The sequence below is a fragment of the Salvelinus alpinus genome, chromosome 10, assembly GCF_045679555.1.
Source record: "Salvelinus alpinus chromosome 10, SLU_Salpinus.1, whole genome shotgun sequence".
NCBI lineage: Eukaryota > Metazoa > Chordata > Actinopteri > Salmoniformes > Salmonidae > Salvelinus > Salvelinus alpinus.
The window spans coordinates 36,142,413-36,164,342 of record NC_092095.1 but is presented as its reverse complement, the minus strand read 5'-3'; the positions used below and the strand labels follow the sequence as shown (position 1 = coordinate 36,164,342).

The following is a 21,930-nucleotide window of genomic DNA, read 5'->3' as shown; positions in this document are numbered from 1 at the left end:
CATTATACTGTAGTGCTGTGCCAAATTACATTTCAAGGTGGAAGCTTCTGAATACAATATCTGATGAAAGCAATTAAAAGATCTTTCATGGGGATTCATGAAAACTAGAAAAACAAGTGAGCACACAAGGGTGCCAAGATGTTAAATCTTCCCAGACGGTTTGATTCAATTGCCAAATCCAACTGTGGTAAAATGAGGGATTTTTTTTTTGTTGAGTTTGGACATATACCCATGGGGCCAGCATAATATCTCATGTCTAACGATGCCGTGCGCCTCACAACTTTTCCAGGCAGTTTATAAATATTGTACACTCATAAATCTATTTGACTAGCATCTAGAGTCCATAGTATTAATGCCCCCATACACACTCAGTTGGTACATCTGACGTAGAACGCATGACAAAACTGTTGTGATCGAACTGAGCATTTGTCTGAACAAGAATGTTTACACAGCTCTTGTGGAGACAATACTTTTGTGCAGACAAACTCCGTTGCGTCACAAGAATATTGGTTGTATCATAACCATTGTGTCAAATGTGTTATGCAACCCGAGTGTGTACGGGCCAGTATGAAGAAGACAAACCTCACCAATAATGCCTTTGTAAAGGAAAGATTGTTAGAGTAGCCTACTTCTACTGACTGAGGTTCATATCGCCCGGGGCAGGTTCTAAAATATGATGACTCACTTCTTTGCCAACTACTGAAAAAGTTACAGCCAGGGATATGGGGGAAGTGAGACAGTACTTCTCCCTAATTCTAGCGGCTATCATTAGCTCTTCCTAAGAACTCTTTGTGTAAAACGCATGGGGAAAAGGCTAGCGAACTTGTTTTAGATTCACATTTGTCTGTGATGGTAAGAATCGGGTCTAGTAGTTAGGGGGATGCATAGAACTACAAACAGTATCAGACATTCAAGTTAATTCATGCATAAATTCTGTATGTAGGCTACATGAAATGTAACTCGTTTTCATAACTGGCATCTAGTGAGAACGTGGTTTATGTGACATAGGGAACAACACGATGTGCATTCAATCCCCAGATTAGTGGCACCATGCTGTAAAGTCATTGTGAGCCCACTGGAATTCAGGCATCTTAATGGACTCCTGTCCTCTGCTAGACAGTTGGCCCTATCTTGTGGCAGTTGAGGTGGTAATTCAATGACATAATTAATAGTTACTGTGCTCTCTTTATGAAGAAAGCATCACCTATGCCTCATTACTTACAGTAAAATACTTTATGCTTAATTGTTTTGTAATATGCTTTGTGGCAAAGAATGGCAATTGATACAGTTGAAGTCAGAAGTTTACACAGACTTAGGTTGGAGTCGTTAAAACTTGGTTTTGTTAACAAACTATAGTTTTGGCAAGTCGGTTAGGACATCTACTTTGTGCATGACAAGTAATTTTCCCAACAATTATTTACAGACAGATTAAAGGGGTGGCAGCATCATGTTGTGGGGGTGCTTTGCTGCAGGAGGGACTGGTGCACTTCACTAAATAGATGGCTTCATGAGAAGGAAAATGATGTGGATATATTGAAGCAACATCTCAAGACATCAGTGAGGAAGTTAAAGCTTGGTCGCAAATGGGTCTTCCAAATGGACAATGACCCCAAGCATACTTCCAAAGTTGTTGCAAAATGGCTTAAGGACAACAAAGTCAAGGTATTGGAGTGGCCATCACAAAGCCCTGACCTCAATCCTATAGAACATTTGTGGGCAGAACTGAAAAAGCGTGTGCGAGCAAGGAGGCCTACAAACCTGACTCAGTTACACCAGCTGGGCCAAAATTCACACAACTTGTTGTGGGAAGCTTGTGGAAGGCTACCCGAAATGTTTGACCCAAGTTGAACAATTTAAAGACAACGCTACCAAATACTAATTGTGTATGTAAACTTCTGACCCACTGGGAATGTGATGAAAGAAATAAAAGCTGAAATGAATCATTCTCTCTACTATTATTCTGACATTTCACATTCTTAAAATAAAGTGGTGATCCTAACTCACCTAAGACAGGGAATTTTTACTATGATTAAATGTCAGGAATTGTGACAAAACTGAGTTTAAATGTATTTGGCTCAGGTGTCTAAACTTCCGACTTCAACTGTAAATATTGAAGATAGCGTTTTTGTCATTCTAGATTTGATAATAATAAGTCTTCACTATCTCCTTGAAATGTTATATCAAAGGCGTGTCATTAGCATATTGTATACTTCTGATGCCAATGCTGCACTGACAAAAACAAATACCATAGGAACTGTCTGGTTGAATACATTGAACTAAGTTAGTGACTGTTGATATGGCATCTGTCATCGGGAAACATTGCCCTGCCCTTCCTTCAGCATAAATGCATGGTACCCATTAGCCCAAAATGTACTCTTAGGGAGCCTACCATTGCTCCTTAAGGTCCTTATATGTTATTTTCAGAGGGAGACTGTCTAAATAATCAATCGAAATGTGAATTGATTCTCAAATGCGATACGTTCTAGAAACATGAAGCTCTTTACTTTCATATCACATCCAAATCATTTCGCAAATATACACTTACTGTAGACTGTTTCAACCGGCTTCCGAGTTTTCAGCTGATAGTATTTTTCAGTGACAACAGGTTTCTGGCGGCCTTCTGTTGACATGCTAAATAGCTCATTAGCACTGGTGGTCCCTCTGTCTTCTATCTGTTATGCTAAACACGCATTGTAACATGGAGATACGGCCATGTGGGAACACTAACCCTACAAAAGGTGTGTATCAACGTAACCTTTTATTACCCTATTATTTCTCACTGATATGAAAGATAAGGTCTTTATGCTTCCAAACCCATATTTATTTAAACTTTAACTAGGCAAGTTAGTTAAGAACAAAAACTATTATTTTACAATGACGCCTACCCCGGCCAAACCCTAACCATAACCCGGACGACGCTGGGCCAATTGTTTCGCCGATGAACTAAGTGATGCTGTTATCAGGGCTCTTATCAAAACTCCCCCTTACTGAAGACGCCTTCGTCCAATGACTCGTATGTTTACTGAAATGGCACCGATTCATTATCAAGGGCTAGGTACCTGTACATCGATCAAAAGCAATAACTAATATGACACCCATTGAAACAATATTCTATACCTATGATGTAGTTAATTTGAGCTGAATGAAGGGCTTCAAATACGCAGCTGCAACAGAATATAGTCAAGTGACAGCGGCGCTCCATCGCAAGGTTGCGACATTGAAACACTTAGGTCAGTGTTTCCCCAACTCCAGTCCTCGGGTACCCCAAGCACATATTTTTGTTGTGGCCCCGGACAAGGACACCTGAATGTACTTGTCATCAAGCCCTTGACTTGTTGAATCAGGTGTTTTTGTCTGGGACTACAACAGAAATGTGTGCTGTTGGGGGTACTCAAGGACCGGATTTGGAAACACTGGTCTACGTGGGCTCGCGACGCTGACAGGAGCGAGACGTTACAGCGGATTTTAACACTGACACAATTACTGCGTTCAAGGCAAATTGGAACTCGAAAGAAACACGAGCTCCGACTGAGATTTTTTAATGGTCATCCAACTCAGATTTCAAAATCCAATTTCGGGTATCTTTCTAGAGGTCGACTTTCCCGACCTGAAGATCACTGAGGTCATGAGTTGACCCCCCCCCCCAGAACCCACCAAATTAACCATCACCAGCGACAACATTAGCGTCCAAAAAGAAATGGGAAAAAATGCGCTCACCTTCCACCCCAGCTGAAGAAATGTCCCCGTGCCTTCGTTTACTGACCTATGTGAATTCCAATTAACTAGGTTTTGTTTTTAGCGATCCGTCTATGGTTGGAAACTGTGCGTCTCCGGATATTCTGCTCGTGCTTGTGGTACCTCATCAGTGTTTGAACTGAGCAACGCTTTCTCAGATGTCATATATACATGGATAGTCTCGTGACTGTAAAACACCCGTATGCCAATAGGGGCTGTGCAAATGATGCGCTCTGCGCACATGTGAACAACTGTCACTTCCTGCATTAGAGAGAGAGGGGTTGGGAACAGTTGTGAATGATGACGCGGAAATTTGTTAATGTTCTGGAAATGGCCAATTTGCTCGAAGGGTCATTGACATTACTCAACACCGTTTTGCGTTTCAATGCTAGAAGTGTATGAAGGAATGCGAAAGTATTGGAAAGGTTAAATTCTATCACGCAAGTTCACGCCATCTGCTGAGCAAACGTAGCCTGATGTAGTCTGCAAATGGTGTTATTATAATCTCATTCAATGGCATTGAATAAGTAATGGAATTTTCTAAACTACATGGGCAAGAATTGAAAATTTCCTGGCTATTTGGATAGATCTAAAGGTAATGCGTAGCCTAAACCTTATTTTGATCCAGTGAATAGGCAAATAACCCAATTGAAATTACAATAACCCTAATAGTAAATCTAAAATTATTCAATTAGCCTATTTAGTCTATTCCTGAATCTTTATGAAATTGACCCCGAAACGGAGCAGCCAAACCTGCTTGGATTTCACCGACTGTTCAACTGTAATTATACCAGCTCGAGATGACGATTACCCACAATGACATTGAAGCGGTCAAGGCCGTCTGCAGGTGCCAGGGACGCAGTCTCAATGAAAGTGATAGATAGTCTATTAATTACGGACATTGTGGCGGTCAATATCTAATTAGCTTCGTGAACAGGGCCTATAAGGAAAATAGGATCAGAATATGGAGCGCAATAGATATGAAGTGGACGTTTATGGCACAATATTATATTTTCTCATGAGAGGGAGATAATTTCACTTTAGTGCATCTCTATGGGCCGGTTTCCCGGACACAGCTTAAGTCTTGGCTGAAAAAAAGCATGCTCAATGGAGTCTCCATTGAAATGGCTTTTTATAGGACTAATATTCATATGTGTAAGAAAACGCCCTATTATGTCTAATAATGTTATTCTTAAGCAATAAGGCCCGAGGGGGTGTGGTATATGGCCAATATACCATTGCCAAGGGCTGTACATTTACATTTAACCCATACAAGTTCTTGAGTCACTTCCACGTTTATACTGTCAGTGGTTTTAAGCAGTTATGATTATCAGGCCTATATGGTTATTCATTTGTTTAGGCAAATTGTTCTAGGTTTTGATGCTCAATTGTCTATTTAAGCAATAAGGCCCCAGGGGGTGTGGTATATGGCCAATATACCATGGCCAAGGGCTGTTCTTATGCAAGACGCAACGATTTATTTTGCTGTTCTTATTAAATTGGTAACCAGTTATAATAGCAATAAGACACCGCGGGGGTTTGTGGTATATGGGTTGAATCCAGGCACTCCGCTTTGCGTCTTGCATAAGAACAGCCCTTAGCCGTGGTATATTGATCGTATAATTGCTTAAATAGACAATAGAGCATCAAAACCTGGAACAATTTGCCTAAACAAATCAATAACCATATAGGCCTGATAATCATAACTGCTTAAAACCACTGACAGTAAAAACGTGGAAGTGACTCAAGAACTTGTGTGGGTTCAATGGAAATGTACACAAATCAAAGCCAAGGTATGTGACACTCCCCCAGTCGTGCCTGGGCTAGCTTAACCATGACGCAGCATCACGTCGGAAACAGAGCATTATGGTGAACTTTTATGCAAATATGGTGACTCTGTCATTGATAAGATATTACTATAATTTGATCAAACATCACTATTTATTTATAAATAGAGGGAAATAGTGAATTGTATTGCAGTTACTTTTAAGCATTTTTCTTTTCAGTGTCAAATTCAGTGTAAACTAGGCCTACCTATCAATCAGTGTGCTCATCTCTTTCCCGTCAGGTGCATAAATTAGCCACACGATGGCGCTCGTGTTCAAGAAACCACAAAGCCTCCAGAGGCTCCAGTTTTTATATGTGCATTTTTTTGCTGAGGAGAAAAATATGGGCCTGAGAGAGATCTGAGCTCAAAGGGACATGTCACTCATAAATGAAAGTTTTTCCGATGTTTTCAGACCACAAAAGTAGTATAATGTCAAAATGAAACCAGGTCCCACGTGTCGTGGTTGTGTAGATCCAGCTACAGTACCAGTCAAAAGTTTAGACACATCTACTCATTCAACTTTTCTTTTTTTTTCTTTTTTTTTAAAACTATTTTCTACATTGTAGAATAATAGTGAAGACATCAAAACTATGAAATAACACATATGGAATCATGTAGTAAACAAAAAAGTGTTAAACAAATCAATATGCATTTTATATTTTATATTCTTCAAAGTAGCCACCTTTTGCCTTGATGACAGCTTTGCACACTCTTGGCTTTCTCTCAATCAGCTTGGCTTTCTCTCAATCAGCTTCATGAGGAATGCTTTTCCAACAGTCTTGAAGGAGTTCCCACATATGCTGAGAACTTGTTGGCTGTTTTTCCTTCACTCTGTGGTCCAACTCATCCCAAACCATCTCAATTGGGTTGAGGTTGGGTGATTGTGGAGGCCAGGTCATCTAATGCAGCACTCCATCACTCTCCTTCTTGGTCAAATAGCCCTTACACACCCTGGAGGTGTGTTGGATCATTGTCTTGTTGAAAAACAAATGATAGTCCCATTAAGCACAAACCAGATGGGATGACGTATCGCTGCAGAATGCTGTGGTAGCCATGCTGGTTAAGTGTGCCTTGAATTCTGTCACCAGCAAAGCACAAACACACCATCACACCTCCTCCATGCTTCATCGTGGGAACCACACATTAATTTATTTCAATTTACTGATTGCCTTATATGAACTAACTCAGAAAAATCTTTGAAATTGTTGCATGTTGCATTTACATTTTTGTTCATTATAGATTTCAATTATGGAGTAACCTGATCATAGAGATACACATTACGTTGTTATTTTTTAATTCTGTGAACCTTCAACCTAACAATCATGTTCAGACATTTGGCTAAATTAAGGCTAAATTATCTAATTAAGACCTTTTGGTGAATAACATCCCTTCTAAATGAATGATTTTGGTATAAAATGAACTACTTCAAAAACTTAAATTACCCTTTTAAAGGGGTTTCAGTAATCTTAAGTATATCTTGCAATATGAAATGATTCATGGCCACTAGCATTAAGTTTGTCAGTTATAATCCATCACAAGGTAATAGGCCTAAATAAATCTCAACGTAATTGAGATGAATTCCTCATTTCAGCTCGACAAGTCAGCTTTTTAAGACCCAATTACCGCTTTGAGTTCCCCCCTGGCCTGTAGGATGCATGGGATTTCTGTTCGGGAGCAGGGGAGACTGCTTGGCTATTCCATGACTACGTCCCAAATGGCACTACTATCAGAGCTCTATGGGTCAAAAGTAGAGCACTATATGGGGAATAGGGTGCCATTTAGGATACAGCACCAGGAGAGGAGGGATGGATGGAAACGGTCCAAAGAGGGATACAAAAATCCCCTCAGCCCAACTGCATAGGGCTCGGGTAGATTTATGACAAAGCCCCACAATCTTAATTTGTGCTCGGGACGATAATGCATCTCAAGGCCAGAATAGTTTCTGCTCCGTGTTTCTTAACTGGATGTTTCTTTCATTATATGTCAGAGGGCAATAAAACTCCAGAGGAGATATCCCACAAAGCACCTTTTTTTATGCCCGGGTCCTTTACTCTAAATTACCCGGCAACAAAAAATACACTTCAATAAAAAGAAAAAACGTAAAAGTGTCTGAATATGATTATATTCAGACACTTTTCTCCACTATTTTGATACATGGATAGCCAGGTTTCACTAGCCTTATCAACTTGACAACATCAGTCGTAAATGGCACCCTATTCCCTAGGTAGTGCACAACTTTCAACCAGGACCCATAGGGCTCTATATATGGAATAGGGTGCCATTTCAGACCAAATCACAGTTGTTGCTCCATAAGGTGGACAGCAGAGTGTGTGAGCGGAACGTACCCAATTTGACTGGAGCGTGAGCGTGGAGCAAGATTCCCAAAGGCTGGATGGAGCCTAGGGCTCATCATCCGCTCCAATTTTGCTCCAGTGGCGCTCACTTCACGAGCTCAGGGCATGCCCGCCCCAGCATGCATTTGTAATCTACTTGTGTGCTGCTATAGCCCCTTGCTTTAGCTACTGTCATGGAGTTCGCTAAATATTTTCATAAAGAAATTGATAAAACACACAGGTGCTAAATCGAGGTGACTTGCAAAGATAAGGACCAAGAGCAAGAGAGGTAGTGAGGTGAATCATTGTGGAATCTGAAAAGACACGTATCCCAAAAATGCCCGTATCCCAAAAATGCCCCCCCCAAAAAGGAAAGAGGTGGGTAGACTGTAGCAAAGTATTTATAAACTAAACATCCGATCTCTTAAACGTTTAGTTCATTTTCTTTCTATTATCTACACAATAGGCCATAATTGATTTTGGCCCAACAGCCCTGGCATATTCCCACGTTCAATGAGCTTTCCGTTACGATTGGGTTATTTTACCTAAAAACATTTAGGCCTATTTATAGAAAGAAAGAAAAAACAACTCTGCATCTCTGCCCAGCCTGGAAGAGTTTCCAAAAGGGTGTTTAACATCCCCAGTGGCTCTGCAAGTGTGGAGAGGATATTCTCCGCTGCTGACCTGCTCACCATCGCATGAGCCTGAAGCCACAGACTGGCCAAAATCGTGTTTCTAAAAAGGAATTCAAAGGCACTAATAAGTATTTTTTTCATTTAATTTGTATTTAATTCTAAGTCACAGCCTAAATGCACAATTTATAGACTATAATGATTTCATATAACGATATGTTGTTTAAATGCTTTAAGCGCTTAATGTCCATACCAGCCTATTGTGTCTCACTCGCAAATGCTTCACAATGTATTTCTTTGTAGGCTATAGCCTTGAAATAATACAACCTAAATAATTCATTTTCGTTCCTTCTTAGGTTTGGCTCCTGACCTATTTAGAGTGTTTATATGCTGTTTAATATGACATGTAGTCTATTTGAAATGATGTTCGCTTCTTACATTCACCTTTTCATGTTCATTCAAATACTTTTCATTCAAATCCATATGGCTTGGTTTAAAAACTTAAAACAAAACGGTAGGTCCAGGTAGTCACAAAAATAGATGGGTGCTGGTTAAATTGTCATTTATATGAATGGAGTCAATTTGGAGTGGCAGTTTTTTCCCCTGTGAGCACGGATAGGTCTGAGCGGAACTGCAGGAAAGGACATGGAGTGCTGGAACGGTGTGCGGGATTTTCCAACCGCTCAACTCTGCTCACATGCTCTGGTGGATACCCATTACAGCCAGGGCAAGTACTGTAGAATAGATTGTTCACTTTAATCTGTGTGTGAGAACACCAGGCCTTCATTCGAAACACAAGAGGAAAAAGACACAGAGAAAAGCAACCTGTACAAATAATGAGTGAAGGAATTGTACAAGAGTGGTGTAAACACATATACATATTAACAAATATTCCATGATCATCATAATCAATAGTATAGCCCAATCTCTTATCAACAATACTAGTCTTTGCCTTGAAAAACCAACTCAGTAGCCTGCCCAAACCATTAGCATTTTTATGTTCTGAAAACCATAATAACCATTACAGTAATAATGACCTATAGTTGAAAATGTCCCTAATGGCACCCTATTCCCTTAATAGTGCACTACTTTTGACCAGGGCCCATAGGGATCAGGTCAAAAGTAGTGAACGATATAGGGAATAGGGCACCATTTGGAACAGGCACGATTAGACCCTCTTAAAACCCTTGACACAGGGGTGTTAGGAGTGTTGCAGTCCTGTATGTCACCCCATCTCCCACCTCTGTCCTCTTATTTCCTGTGCCTCTCTTCTACCCATCTTCCAACAGCACAGCACGGCTCAATCTTTGGTGAACAGTCTGTTGTTGTTGATGTTTATTTCTGTTGCTAATTTCACAACGCGCTGTGCTTAAAGGGTCAAACGTATCGCCTTGGACACACTCACAGTAGATCTCGTCTGTTCGTTTACTTTTGCACAAAGTCTTAAAAAAAAACAGCCTCGAGATTCTATTGTTGCTGCACTTTTTTGCGTTTTGTAGATTTTTAATACACATTTAAGTTATATTAAAACAAAAGACTGCGCTTTTCCCTTCCCCTCCATTCTTCCCTCGTTCCCCTCTTCCTCATCCGACTTGGGTGACAATCCTTTCACCCCTGTTTGTTTTCCACCCAGTCAGAGAGATACCAATGCATATTTCCCCTCAGTTTCTTTCACGCTCTCTCAACAGACAGTCTTCTCTGGCCCGTCCATGTCCATTGAGTCAGTGGTTTTCAGGGAATCAGAGACAGACATCCCCCCCTCAGCTGAGCTCGAAGCCTGCGGAGGACTCGATGGCGTACAGCAACTTGTTCCTCATCAGGTGCTGGTCGCAGAACTCGGGCAGCTTGAGCAGGTTCATGCAGGTGGAGGCCGTGGGCAGGCGCTCCAGGTCGTTCCCCCCATTATGGATGCAGAAGGCTGGGTACAGCTCCTGGAAACACAGTGGGGAGAACCTTGTCAAACAAGAGATTCAGAGGGTAAACGGACAAAGTTTTTATGAATAACCTAAGATAGACCGCGGCCTATCGTTTCCAATGGGAGCAAATGAATTATAGAAGGCAGAACAAGGAGTTGAGCAGAGTCAAGCACAAGCTAGTGAGATTCAATTAGAGTGTTCTAGCATGTATTTGCACATTTCCGTTAGGGAACGCCTACTCTTTGAAGTGCGCGTGTGCAATAACTCAATTCCCCCTTGTACTCCTAAACAACACGCAGTTTAGAAACTTTGGCAAAGGGATAAGTCTACAAAACTTAGTACCGGCTGTTCATAACAAGGTTCTAGTTTGGGGAACAGAAAACTGTATGGAGATCAAATGTTTCATCCATTACAGAATTAGCAGAATGTCGGCCAAAATCCATCTCGCTCCACCATCTCCCACCGCCGGCCACTGTGCTTCCTCTCATCACCCTTTTTGGTGGCGAGTGGAAATGCTAATGTGACCGATGTGAAATGGCTAGCTAGTTAGCGGTGGTGCGCGCTAATAGCATTTCAATCGGTTACGTCACTCGCTTTGAGACCTTGAAGTAGTGGTTCCCCTTGCTCTGCTCGGCTTTTGTGGGGCGATGGGTAACGATGCTTCGTGGGTGACTGTTGTTGATGTGTGCAGAGGGTCCCTGGTTTGCGCCTGGTTCGGGGCGAGGGGACCGACTAAAGTTATACTGTTACACTAACCGGATGTTTTAGATTCATACATCCAGTGAAACAACGGTCTCATTGTTCTATCTGTGCCACGAAGACTCTCTATACATTCAATTTATCCAATTGATGTACAACACATTTGGCACAACACTTCTTATATAAACAAGAGTTTTTCTTGACAAAAACAATTACACAGGAGTTGTGGACACTTTTATGCCGACAGACTTGCTGTTATCAAAAATATCTGTTGTATTACAACCATTGTTTTAGTTGTAGAACCTAAGTGTGTACGGGGCCAAAAGAAAATGACAGAATCATTCAGTTACAGAAAGACAGACTGAAATACAACAAGCTGAACAGAGTTCAGGATAATTGAAGGATAATTGAAGACCAACAGTGCGATACCAGCATCGTGATATATATATTTTTGGGGGATATTTTGTCCATGGCAAAAATGAACCCACGAAGCAGACCAAAATCTGCATGTAAATTATTGTGTTGCTATAGCTTGGGAAAATAAATACATGTGACTCTAGACGACAACGTAACAATATTTGTTTCCAGCAGGTTTTGTTTTCCTAAAGAAGTTAAAATCAGCTTCGTGTTTTGTTTCCTTGCCACGATACTAACGAGTATCGCGTTACTGGTATCGTCCCGGCCCAACCAGACAGAAAGACATGGATCATCTGATGTCACCGATGATGATCATCATATCCCGGGCAATTCTAATTAAGCCATAAATGTCGAGCGACATCAGGGAATAAATGTGATAGGACGTGACGTTAAGTGTTTAGCTAATTCAGCGTGGATATAAATTAAAAATAGGCTGTCGATGTTTGAAGGAGACACTTCCCCACTGGTAGCCTTTTGGATTGGGTACTGAGCAAGAGCAGCGAATGGTCACTTCATGTTGTCTATCTGGCACTTTTCAAATGACGCTTTCTGGTGATGAGGCCAGGCCACCTCATCTCCACCCACATCACCAAGGCCAAGACACTGTCTGTGTCCCAAATGGAACGTTATTCCCTATATAGTGCACTACTTTTGAACAGAGCCCTATGTTTCTCCCTATGGTCCCTGGTCAAAAGTAGTGCACTATATAGGGAATAGGGTGCCATTTGGAGCGCAACCACTGACGGTTTCCATCAGAATCCACAGGAAACATCCTCTCTGTTTCTAACGTCCTGCCGCTCTACAGCAATTAATTCATCCTGCTATTTAAAGATTAGGAGTGTGGCGTGTGGGGTTCAGCGCCTGTACGAGCACGGTTAAATGGTTCTGGGGGGCTCTGCGGTAACGACACAATTTTTCGGACAATTACCGTATTAAACTATCGTTGCTTATTGAGAAAGTGTCATTACGGGAACGATCATTCAGGAAAAAAGGCTCTCCATCATCTTTTTTAAATGGCTTCTCCTGACAGAGCTATTTCTCCGCTAATGAATCCTTGGACATTTACGGCAGCTAATTAAGACTGGGCTAGCACGGGCCCAGGGTTAGGGTCAAGGGCCGCTCCCCGCCCCACCAATCACCATGATTCCCCCCCCCTCTCTGGCCTGGGGAGGAGACAGCACATCCACACACTCCCCAAAGTCAAATTCATTAAACTGGGGGGGGGGACTCTCCAGCCCTCCTGCCTGAGCCACCGAGGGAGATTTTTAGGAGCGTTCCCATCTGTACCCTCCTCTCCCCGCTGTGGGAGCACTTAAGTATTCTTAACTAACGACGGCAATAAACAGTAATAAAACCAATCATATGACAATTACAGCTTCTGGTAATCCTAAGTAAGGCGTATAAAAATCCTAATGGATTTCAGCAGCGGTCTTCTCCTTTCTATTTCCAACTGTTTTAGTGTCTCTCTAAATCAAGTCATTAGGAAAGTGAAACGGCTCTCGATTGGAGGAATCATCAGCTGATGACACAGCAATGGTAATTCCGATAAACGCAATTCTACCATTTCAGCACAAGTTTCAGCTCTTGGCTGAAGTCTTTTTGGAAACAAACAGCTTTCGATGATGTTGCAGCAATGTTTTGGTGCTAGTTTTTGGGGGGCAGTGATTCAAAACAAGTATATTCTTCTGAGGTTATACCCTTTGCCCAAATAAAGACATCTAACAACATAAAACATACAGTGCCTCAGGAAAGTATTCAGACCCCTTCACTTTATTCACATTTTGTTACATTACAGCCTTATTCTAAAATCGATTAAATCGTTTTTTCCCCTCCTCAATTTACCCACAATACCCTATAATGACAAAGCAAAAACAGGATTTTATAACATTTTGCAAATTTATTAAGAATAAAAAACAGAAATATAACATTTAAATAAGTATTCAGACCCTTTACTCAGTACTTTGTTGAAGCACCTTTGGCTGCGATTACAGCCTCGAGTATTCTTGGGTATGACGCTACAAGCATGGCAAACCTGTATTTGGGGAGTTTCTCCCATTCTTCTCTGCAGATCCTCTCAAGCTCTGTCAGGTTGGATGGGGAGCGTCGCTGCACAGCTATTTTCAGGTCTCTCCAGAGATGTTCGATCGGGTTCAAGTCCGGGCTCTGGCTGGAGACTTTTCCCCGGAGTGTCTCCTGTGTTATCTTGGCTGTGTGCTTAGGGTCGTTGTCCTGTTGGAGGGTGAACCTTTGCCCCAGTCTGATGTCCTGAGCGCTCTGGAGCAGGTTTTCATAAAGAATCTCTCTGTACTTTGCTCCCTCGATCCTGACTAGTCTCCCATTCCCTACCGCTGAAAAACATCCCCACAGCATGATGCTGCCACCAGGATGGTGCCAGGTTTCCTCCAGACGTGACACTTGGCATTCAGGCTAAAGAGTTCAATATTGGTTTAATCAGACCAGAGAATCTTGTTTCTCATGGTCTGAGTCCTTTAGGTGCCTTTTGGCAAACTCCAAGCGGGCTGTCATGTGCCTTTTACTGAGGAGTGGCTTCGGTCTGGCCACTCTACCATAAACGCCTGATTGGTGGAGTGCTGCAGAGATGCTTGTCCTTCTGGAAGGATCTCCCATCTCCACAGAGGAACTCGGGAGCTCTGTCAGAGTGACCATCTTGTTCTTGGTCACCTCCCTGACCAAGGCCCTTTTCCACTGATTGCTCAGTCTTGGTGGTTCCAAACTTCTTCCAATTAAGAATGATGGAGGCCACTGTGTTCTTGGAGACCTTCAATGTTGCAGAATGTTTTTGGTACCCTTCCCCAGATCTGTGCCTCGGAGCTATATGGACAATGCCATCGACCTCATGGCTTGGTTTATGCTCTGACATGCCCTCTAGGACACCTACAGCACCCGATGTCACTGGAAGGCCAAAATTATCATCAAGGACATCAACCACCCAAGCCACTGCCTGTTCACCCCGCTATCATCCAGAAGGCGAGGTCAGTACAGGTGCATCAAAGCTGGGACCGAGAGACTGAAAAACAGCTTCTATCTCAAGGCCATCAGACTGTTAAATAGCCATCACTAGCACAGAGGCTGCTGCCTATAAACAGACTTGAAATCACTGGACACTTTAATAAATGGAACACTCCCATATTAGATTTTGCATTACTCATCTCATATGTATAAACTGTATTCTATTCTACTGTATCTTAGTCTATGCCGCTCTGACATTGCTCGTCCATATATTTATATATTCTTAATTCCATTCCTTTACTTAGATTTGTGTGTATTGTTATGAAATTGTTAGATATTACTTGTTAGATATTACTGCACTGTCGGAGCTAGAAACACAAGCATTTAGCTACACCCGCAATAACATCTGCTAAACACGTGTATGTGACCAATACAATTTGATTTAATTTGACCTTATATAGACAGGTGTGTGTCTTTCCAAATCATGTCCAACCAATTGAATTTACCACAGGTGGACTCCAATCAAGTTGTAGAAACATCTCAAGAATGATCAATGGAAACAGGATGCAACTGAGCTCAATTTGGAGTGTCATAGCAAAGGGTCTGTATACTTATGTAAATAAGGTATATGTTTTTCAATATTAATACATTTACAAAAATTTATAAAAACCTGTTTTTGCTTTGTCATTATGGGGTATTGTGTGTAGATTGATGAGAAGCATTTAAAAAAAAATCTATTTTAGAATAAGGCTGTAACATAACAAAATGTGGAAAAAATCAAAGGGTTCTGAAAACTTTCTGAATGCACTGTACGCCTTTATTTTGTGTGTGAAACTAACGTCTCTCCCCATTTCTCATCGAGGTCAAACAGGAGCCAACAGTGCAAACGTTCACCGTGCCGCCGGCTTAGTCTGACACCAACGTCAATATTTGTCCGCCGGGTGATACCTGCCAACCGAGCTCACGCCCAATCGGTCGGGCAAAGGGCTCAAATTGACTTATAATCCAGAGGAGGGTTGTGAACCGCAGTGAGCGGGTATAGGAGATAAGCATGAGCTAGGGAGCATTATGAGTCTTATCACCGAGCTTAATTTGAAAAGGATCATCGGAGGGAGTTATCAGGCCAGGCATTTTCATTACATGCCCATTACAACAGTGAACACTCCCTAGTGCTGGACTTAGTCTTGGGTTGCGTCCTAAATGGCACCCTATTACCTATAATATATAGTGCACTACTTTTAGTCAAAAATATAGGGTGTAATTTGGACTCTCACAGTCTTTGGTTGAACTCCTGATGGCTCCGGCTACAATCAACACAGTCTATAATACCAGACAGAGGGTAGAAAAGAGGGGCAGAAAAAAAACAAAAAAAAACAGACGTAATGAACTTTCGGTCAACCCTCACCTTGAAGCCCAGGAGGGGAGGCCGCGAGCAACTGGTGACAAACTTGAGCAGCTTGCGTTTCTCTTCATCGGTGAAGCTTTCCACCACCTCCCAGAAGATGGTAATGACAGGGTGAGTGGCAGTGTAACCACCTGGTGAAGAGAAAGATAAATGATAATCTGACACACCTGGGTTTTTATTCTTAAAAAAAAAAAACACCCGTAAACCGAGTGAATCTACTGGTCTGACAGACGTAGCTGTCACATTGTTTGTGTTGTTTAAGACTCATGATGCAGCCATGCCATCTCGACTACCACCCATTCAACAAACACATTACTCTTTAGAGCGCAACCGTATGCCGTGGCTAGGCCACCTGTCCCATGAAGTTGGCAAGAGAGCTTGACAATTAGCTCTATGGAAATCCTCCTGACTTTACAGCACATTAAATGGTCAAAGTAATCACTACTACTAGAAACTGACTATCACTGAGTATTAATGAGTATAACTTCAATATCATTTTCACCATTATGGCAGAGCCTAAATAGTTTTGTTTCTTAAAATAAACTAATACAAACCATCCATAATGTGATCATACCTGAGTAGCTTGTTTCTTAAAATAAAATTGTACAAACCATCCATAATGTGATCTTACCTGAGTAGTTTTGTTTCTTTAAATAAAATTGTACAAACCATCCATAATGTGATCTTACCTGAGTAGTTTTGTTTCTTTAAATAAAATTGTACAAACCATCCATAATGTGATCATACCTGAGTAGTTTGTAAACGTTTTCAGGTCGTCAAGACAAATGGGTACATGAGCTCCAGATATCAACACCTGTAGTGGGAAAGCAAAGATCGATGAAGAAAATGTTTAAATGTATATTTACGTGTGCATGTTTGTAAAAGTAATGTGAATTGACTTGCAACATTCTGGTAACTTTCCCAAAATTAGACGTTTTCCAGAAATCCTCGGGATTTTGCAAACCTAATGAATATCCTTGATGTTACCTGGATCTCCTGCTGGTCAAACATGCGCAGCCACTCCAGGTTGACCACGTTGGCCAGGCCCTGTCTGAAGGCCAGGCAGTGGGGCCTGATCTGTTTGTTGAGTCGGTAATCTGCCACTAAATGGATATACGCTATCCTGTTGGCCGTGGACACAGGGATGTCCTTCCCTCCCGGCTTCAGCTCAACCACCTGGAAGAAAGGCCCTGTCAGACATACAGGCATTTATCTCATATCCACGTAGAGGGCAACCAGGCGAGAGCCACCATATGTCACCCTCACACTTTACTTAGGGTATTACTTTCTCAATGCTCAAAACTTAAAAAGTCAAGAAATGTGTTCACCGGAAAGTGTCACTCCATGCAAAATATACATTTTATAGTGGAGCATGTAATATTATTGCGTCAAGACAAGCTCTTTAGGGTGTGTAGGCCCAGAGAGCGTGATTGAAGGTACCAGTGGAGCAAGGGGAGAAGTCACCGATCAAGGGGCCTAGGGGCAGTGGTGTAAAATACCTAATCATCAAACATTTCGTAAAAATACACAGCATACACGAATCGAAAGACACAGATCCTGTGAATACAGACAATATTTCAGATTTTCTAAGTGTCTTACAGCGAAAACACAATAAATCGTTATATTAGCATAGCACATAGCACATAGCAGCCCAGCATTGATTCTAGCCAAAGTGAGCGATAAAAGTAAACATCGCCAAAATATATTAATTTTTTCACTAACCTTCTCAGAATTCTTCAGATGACACTCCTGTAACATCATATTACACAATCCATATAGAGTTTGATCGAAAATGTTTATATTTAGCCACCAAAATCATGGTTAGACAGTGTGAAATGTAGCTCAGCTGGTCAGAAAAAGTCTGTGCGCCACTTAGACAGTGATCTACTCTTATACATAAATACTCATAAACGTGACTAAAAAATATAGGGTGGACAGGGATTGATAGACAATTTAATTCTTAATACAATCGCGGAATTACATTTTTTTAATTATCCTTACTTTTCAATACAGCTTGCGCCAAGCGAAGCTACGTCAAAAAACATGGCGTCCGAAGCCACTAACACTTTTCGACAGAAACACGATTTATCATAATAAAAATGTCCTACTTTGAGCTGTTCTTCCATCGGTATCTTGGGCAAAGGATCCTTTCTTGGGTCCAATCGTCTTTTGGTGGAAAGCTGTCCTCTTGCCATGTGGAAATGCCAACTGCGTTCGGGATGAACTGGAAGCGTGCCCAGCAATTCACAGCGTTTCAGAAATAAATGTCCCAAAATCGCACTAAACGGATATAAATTGCTATAAAACGCTTTAAATTAACTACCTTATGATGTTTTTAACTCCCATAACGAGTAGAAACATGACCAGAGTAATATTACTCCCTCCACTAATGCTTGGAACAGGTGCGGGTCGGTGTCCTCTAGGCGCATGACGCAGCTCCAAAAGAGTGACTAGCCTCAGGGTTTTTTAATTTATAGTGCCTGTGAACGCGCAATCGACCCCATTCAAATCGTCATCACGTAAAGACATCCAGGGGAAGACGTAAGCAGTGTCCGTATAGTCATAGCAATAACAGTGCCCTTTTAACTGACTCCAGAACAGTGGCCAAAATTTTTGAAATCTGACTCCATGTCAGGGAAATTGCTGTAGAATGGGCTCTGTTCCACTTAGAGACAAAATTTCAACTCCTATAGAAACTATAGACTGTTTTCTATCCAATAATAATAATAATATGCATATTGTACGATCAAGAACTTTGTGGGAAGCCGTTTCAAAAAATTACACGATTAGCATAAATAGCCACAACAGCGCCCCCATCCTCAACAGGTTTTAAAGTACGACTTGTGTAGTTTTCTGGGGATATCTTTACTAATTATATTTTTTAACAGCTTTTACTTCACTACATTCCTTAAGAAAATGATGTCCTTTTTACTCTAAACATTTTCCCTGACACCTAAAAGTACTCGTTACAGTTTGAATGCTTAGCAGGACAGGAAAATGGTCCAATTCATACACTTCTCAAGACAACATCCCTGGTCATCCCTACTGCCTCTGATCTGGCGGACTCACTAAACACACATGCTTCGTTTGTAAATGATGTCTGAGTGTTGGAGTGTGCCGCTGGCTATACGTAAATTAAAAAACAAATAAGAAAATGGTGTCGTCTGGTTTGGGAATTTGAAATGATTTATACTTCTACTTTTGATACTTAAGTACATTTTAGAAATTACATTTACTTTTGATACTGAAGTATATTTAAAAACAAATACTTTTAGAATTTTACTCAAGTAGTATTTTACTGGGTGACTTTCACTTTTACTTGAGTCGTTTTCTATGATCAGCTATAGTTTTGAGTTTTGGGTGACAAAACCTGATCCATCTCCTTCCTGGAGGGTTTTGTATGTTGGTTGAATGGTCTTGGAGGAGTAAGGACACATACCAAATAATCACAGTAAAATAATCCAGATCACTAAGGAACTTTTCTAATACTCTAAGATCAATATGTTCCCGAAAATCTGAAGTAGCCACCTTAATGAAAAAAGTAGCCAGTCAGGGGGGTGCGGGGGCATGCCCCCCCCTACAAAATCGATTAAAAAGTAAATTAAGTAGCTAACCACATAAGGGTTAGTAGCCAGCAGGCTCACTATCTGAGTTTCATTTTGTGTTTCTGATTATGTGCTAATGTCTGAGAATGATTGTCTTTATCTTGCTTACTTTGGCTATCTTCCGAGGGCATATACGGGCCAGTCTGCCTCCGAGTGTGTGCCTTATCTCCCGCAAATTGTTTTCCCGAATCGTATTTGGGATGCCCTATTTGCGACCGCGGGCTACACTGTAGCGCGACTGTTCAAGCCTGTTTAAAGAGGAGCTAATAAGAGAAGGTAAGGCCCTGAGCAAACAGGGGGAGCGGGTAGAGTGCTTAGCCCAGCCCGGGGTGACTGGTGAGGGTGACTTAGAGGGCAGTGAATAGACCTCTCTGTCTAAAAAAACAGGCTCAGACGTGCCAAAGAAGTAAAAGTCGTGCCTCTCAGGCGTGTTCTGAGAAAATTGCTTGATGACCAGCTTGGTAGAATGGTCAACAGAGAGCCTCCTATTCCCCGCGGCACGGCACCACTCAGGGCGAGAGCTGACAACGTGCTTTATCTCTCTCAGTGCCGAATACAGACAACGTGAGGGAAATTAATTATTAACACTACAGGAAGGGAAAAGGGAATGGCGAGAGGGACAGAATGACAAGGCCAGAGACACAGGCAGAAAAGAGGGATGGAGTCACAGGCAATCAAAGAGAGAGATGCTGTGATAATTCCTGCCTCCCCCCATCGACACACACACACACACACACACACACACACACACACACACACACACACACACACACACACACACACACACACACACACACACACACACACACACACACACACACACACACACACACACACACACACACACACACACACACACAAGCCCCACCCACCTGTGCCTCTCCCAGGTCGTTGTTGACGATGGTGAAGTTAAGTCCCAGGTCCTCCACGTCGTCCTCGTAGCTCTTGAGGAAGAGCAGGTTGCGGTACATCTCGGGGTCCAGCGAGGCCAGGTGGTGGATGTCCACGTCAGCACTGGTGCCCAGCAGCTTGGACAGGAAAAAGCTGGCAAAAGGCAGCTCCACCAGCATGTTCTCATACAGGGCCTATAGGGAGAAACAAAGGTCATAGGTCAAGGTCAGAGATGCACTCAGGTCAAAGGTCATGATAACATGATCCTGTGTGGCTCAGTTGTTAGAGCTTGGAGCTCTCAATGCCGGGATCGTGGGTTCGATTCCCGCTGGGGTCGCACATACGAAAATGTATGCACGCATGATTGTAAGTTGCTTTGGATAAAAGCATCTGCTAAATGGCATGACAAAAGGTACGTGGACATCTGCTCATCGAACATCTCATTCCAAAATTATGGGCATTAATATGGAGTTGGTCCACCCTTATAACAGCCTCCACTCTTCTGGGAAGGCTGTCCACTAGAAGAGTGGAACATTGCAGCAGAGACTTGTTTCCATTCAGCCACAAGATCATTATTGAGGTCGGGCACTGTTGGGCGTTTAGGCCTGGCTCGCAGTCGGCGTTCCAATTCATCCCAAAGGTGTTCTATGGGGTTGAGGTCAGGGCTCTGTGCAGGCAAGGCAAGTTCTTCCACACCGATCTCGACAAACCATTTCTGTACGGACCTCGCTTTGGCACGGGGCATTGTCATGCTGAAACAGGAAAAGGTCTTCCCCAAACTGTTGCCACAAAGTTGGAAGCACAGAATCGTCTAGGCAGTAATTGCATGATGTAGGGTTAAGATTTCCCTTCACTGGAACTAAGGGGCCTAGCCCGATCCACGAAAAACAGCCCCAGACCATTATTCCTCCTCCACCAAACTGTACAGTTGGCACTATGCATTCGGCATGTAGCGTTCTCCTGGTATCCGCCAAACCCAGATGTTGAAGCGTGATTCATCACGCCAGAGAATGCATTTCCACTGCTCCAGAGTCCTACGGCGGCAAGCTTTACACCACTCCAGCCGACGCTTGGCATTGCGCATTGTGATCTTAGGCTGTGTGCGGCTGCTCGGCTATGGAAACTCATTTCATGAAGCGCCCGACGGACAGTTCTTGTGCTGATGTTGATTCCAGAGGCAATTTGGGACTCGGTAGTGAGTGTTGCAACCTAAGGACAGACGATTTTTACGCGCTATGGGCTTCAGCACTTGGCGGTTCCGTTCTGTGAGCTTGTGTGGCATATCACATCGCAGCTGAGCTGTTGTTGCGCCTAGATGTTTCCATTTGACAATAACAGCACTTACAATTGACAGGGCCAGCTCTAACAGGGCATACATTTGACGAACTGACTTGTTGGAAAGGTGTAATTGGGTGCCACGTTGAAAGTCACTGAGCTCTTCAGTAAGGCCATCCTACTGCCAATGTTGGTGTACGGAGAATGCATGGCTGTGTCCTCAA

At 42.3% G+C, this 21,930-nt stretch overlaps 2 protein-coding genes across 9 annotated transcripts in view; both read right to left on the bottom strand.

Annotated features, from left to right (window-relative positions):
* dnajb6b (DnaJ heat shock protein family (Hsp40) member B6b) overlaps positions 1-3,876 on the bottom strand; it is a 48,904-nt gene extending 45,028 nt beyond the window's left edge. For 3 of the 7 annotated variants that reach the window (XM_071329102.1, XM_071329106.1, XM_071329107.1), the window contains exon 1: positions 3,718-3,875. The gene's annotated coding sequence lies outside the window, so the exon portion shown is untranslated. Of the gene's footprint in view, positions 1-2,545; positions 2,941-3,717 lie in introns of those variants that run through there. The other 4 variants (XM_071329110.1, XM_071329109.1, XM_071329108.1 and 1 more) reach the window with 3 other exon arrangements.
* Positions 3,877-9,265: 5,389 nt separating this feature from the next.
* The window catches only part of ube3c (ubiquitin protein ligase E3C), a 44,695-nt gene continuing 32,030 nt past the window's right edge, over positions 9,266-21,930 (bottom strand). For both annotated transcript variants that reach the window (XM_071329101.1, XM_071329100.1), the window contains exons 20-24: positions 20,413-20,625; positions 16,923-17,111; positions 16,683-16,749; positions 15,936-16,066; positions 9,266-10,459 (exon numbers count right to left, since the gene is read on the bottom strand). In XM_071329101.1, the coding sequence (XP_071185202.1) occupies positions 10,289-10,459; positions 15,936-16,066; positions 16,683-16,749; positions 16,923-17,111; positions 20,413-20,625 (771 nt within the window). In that variant the 3' untranslated portion in view covers positions 9,266-10,288. The remainder of the gene's footprint in view (positions 10,460-15,935; positions 16,067-16,682; positions 16,750-16,922; positions 17,112-20,412; positions 20,626-21,930) is intronic.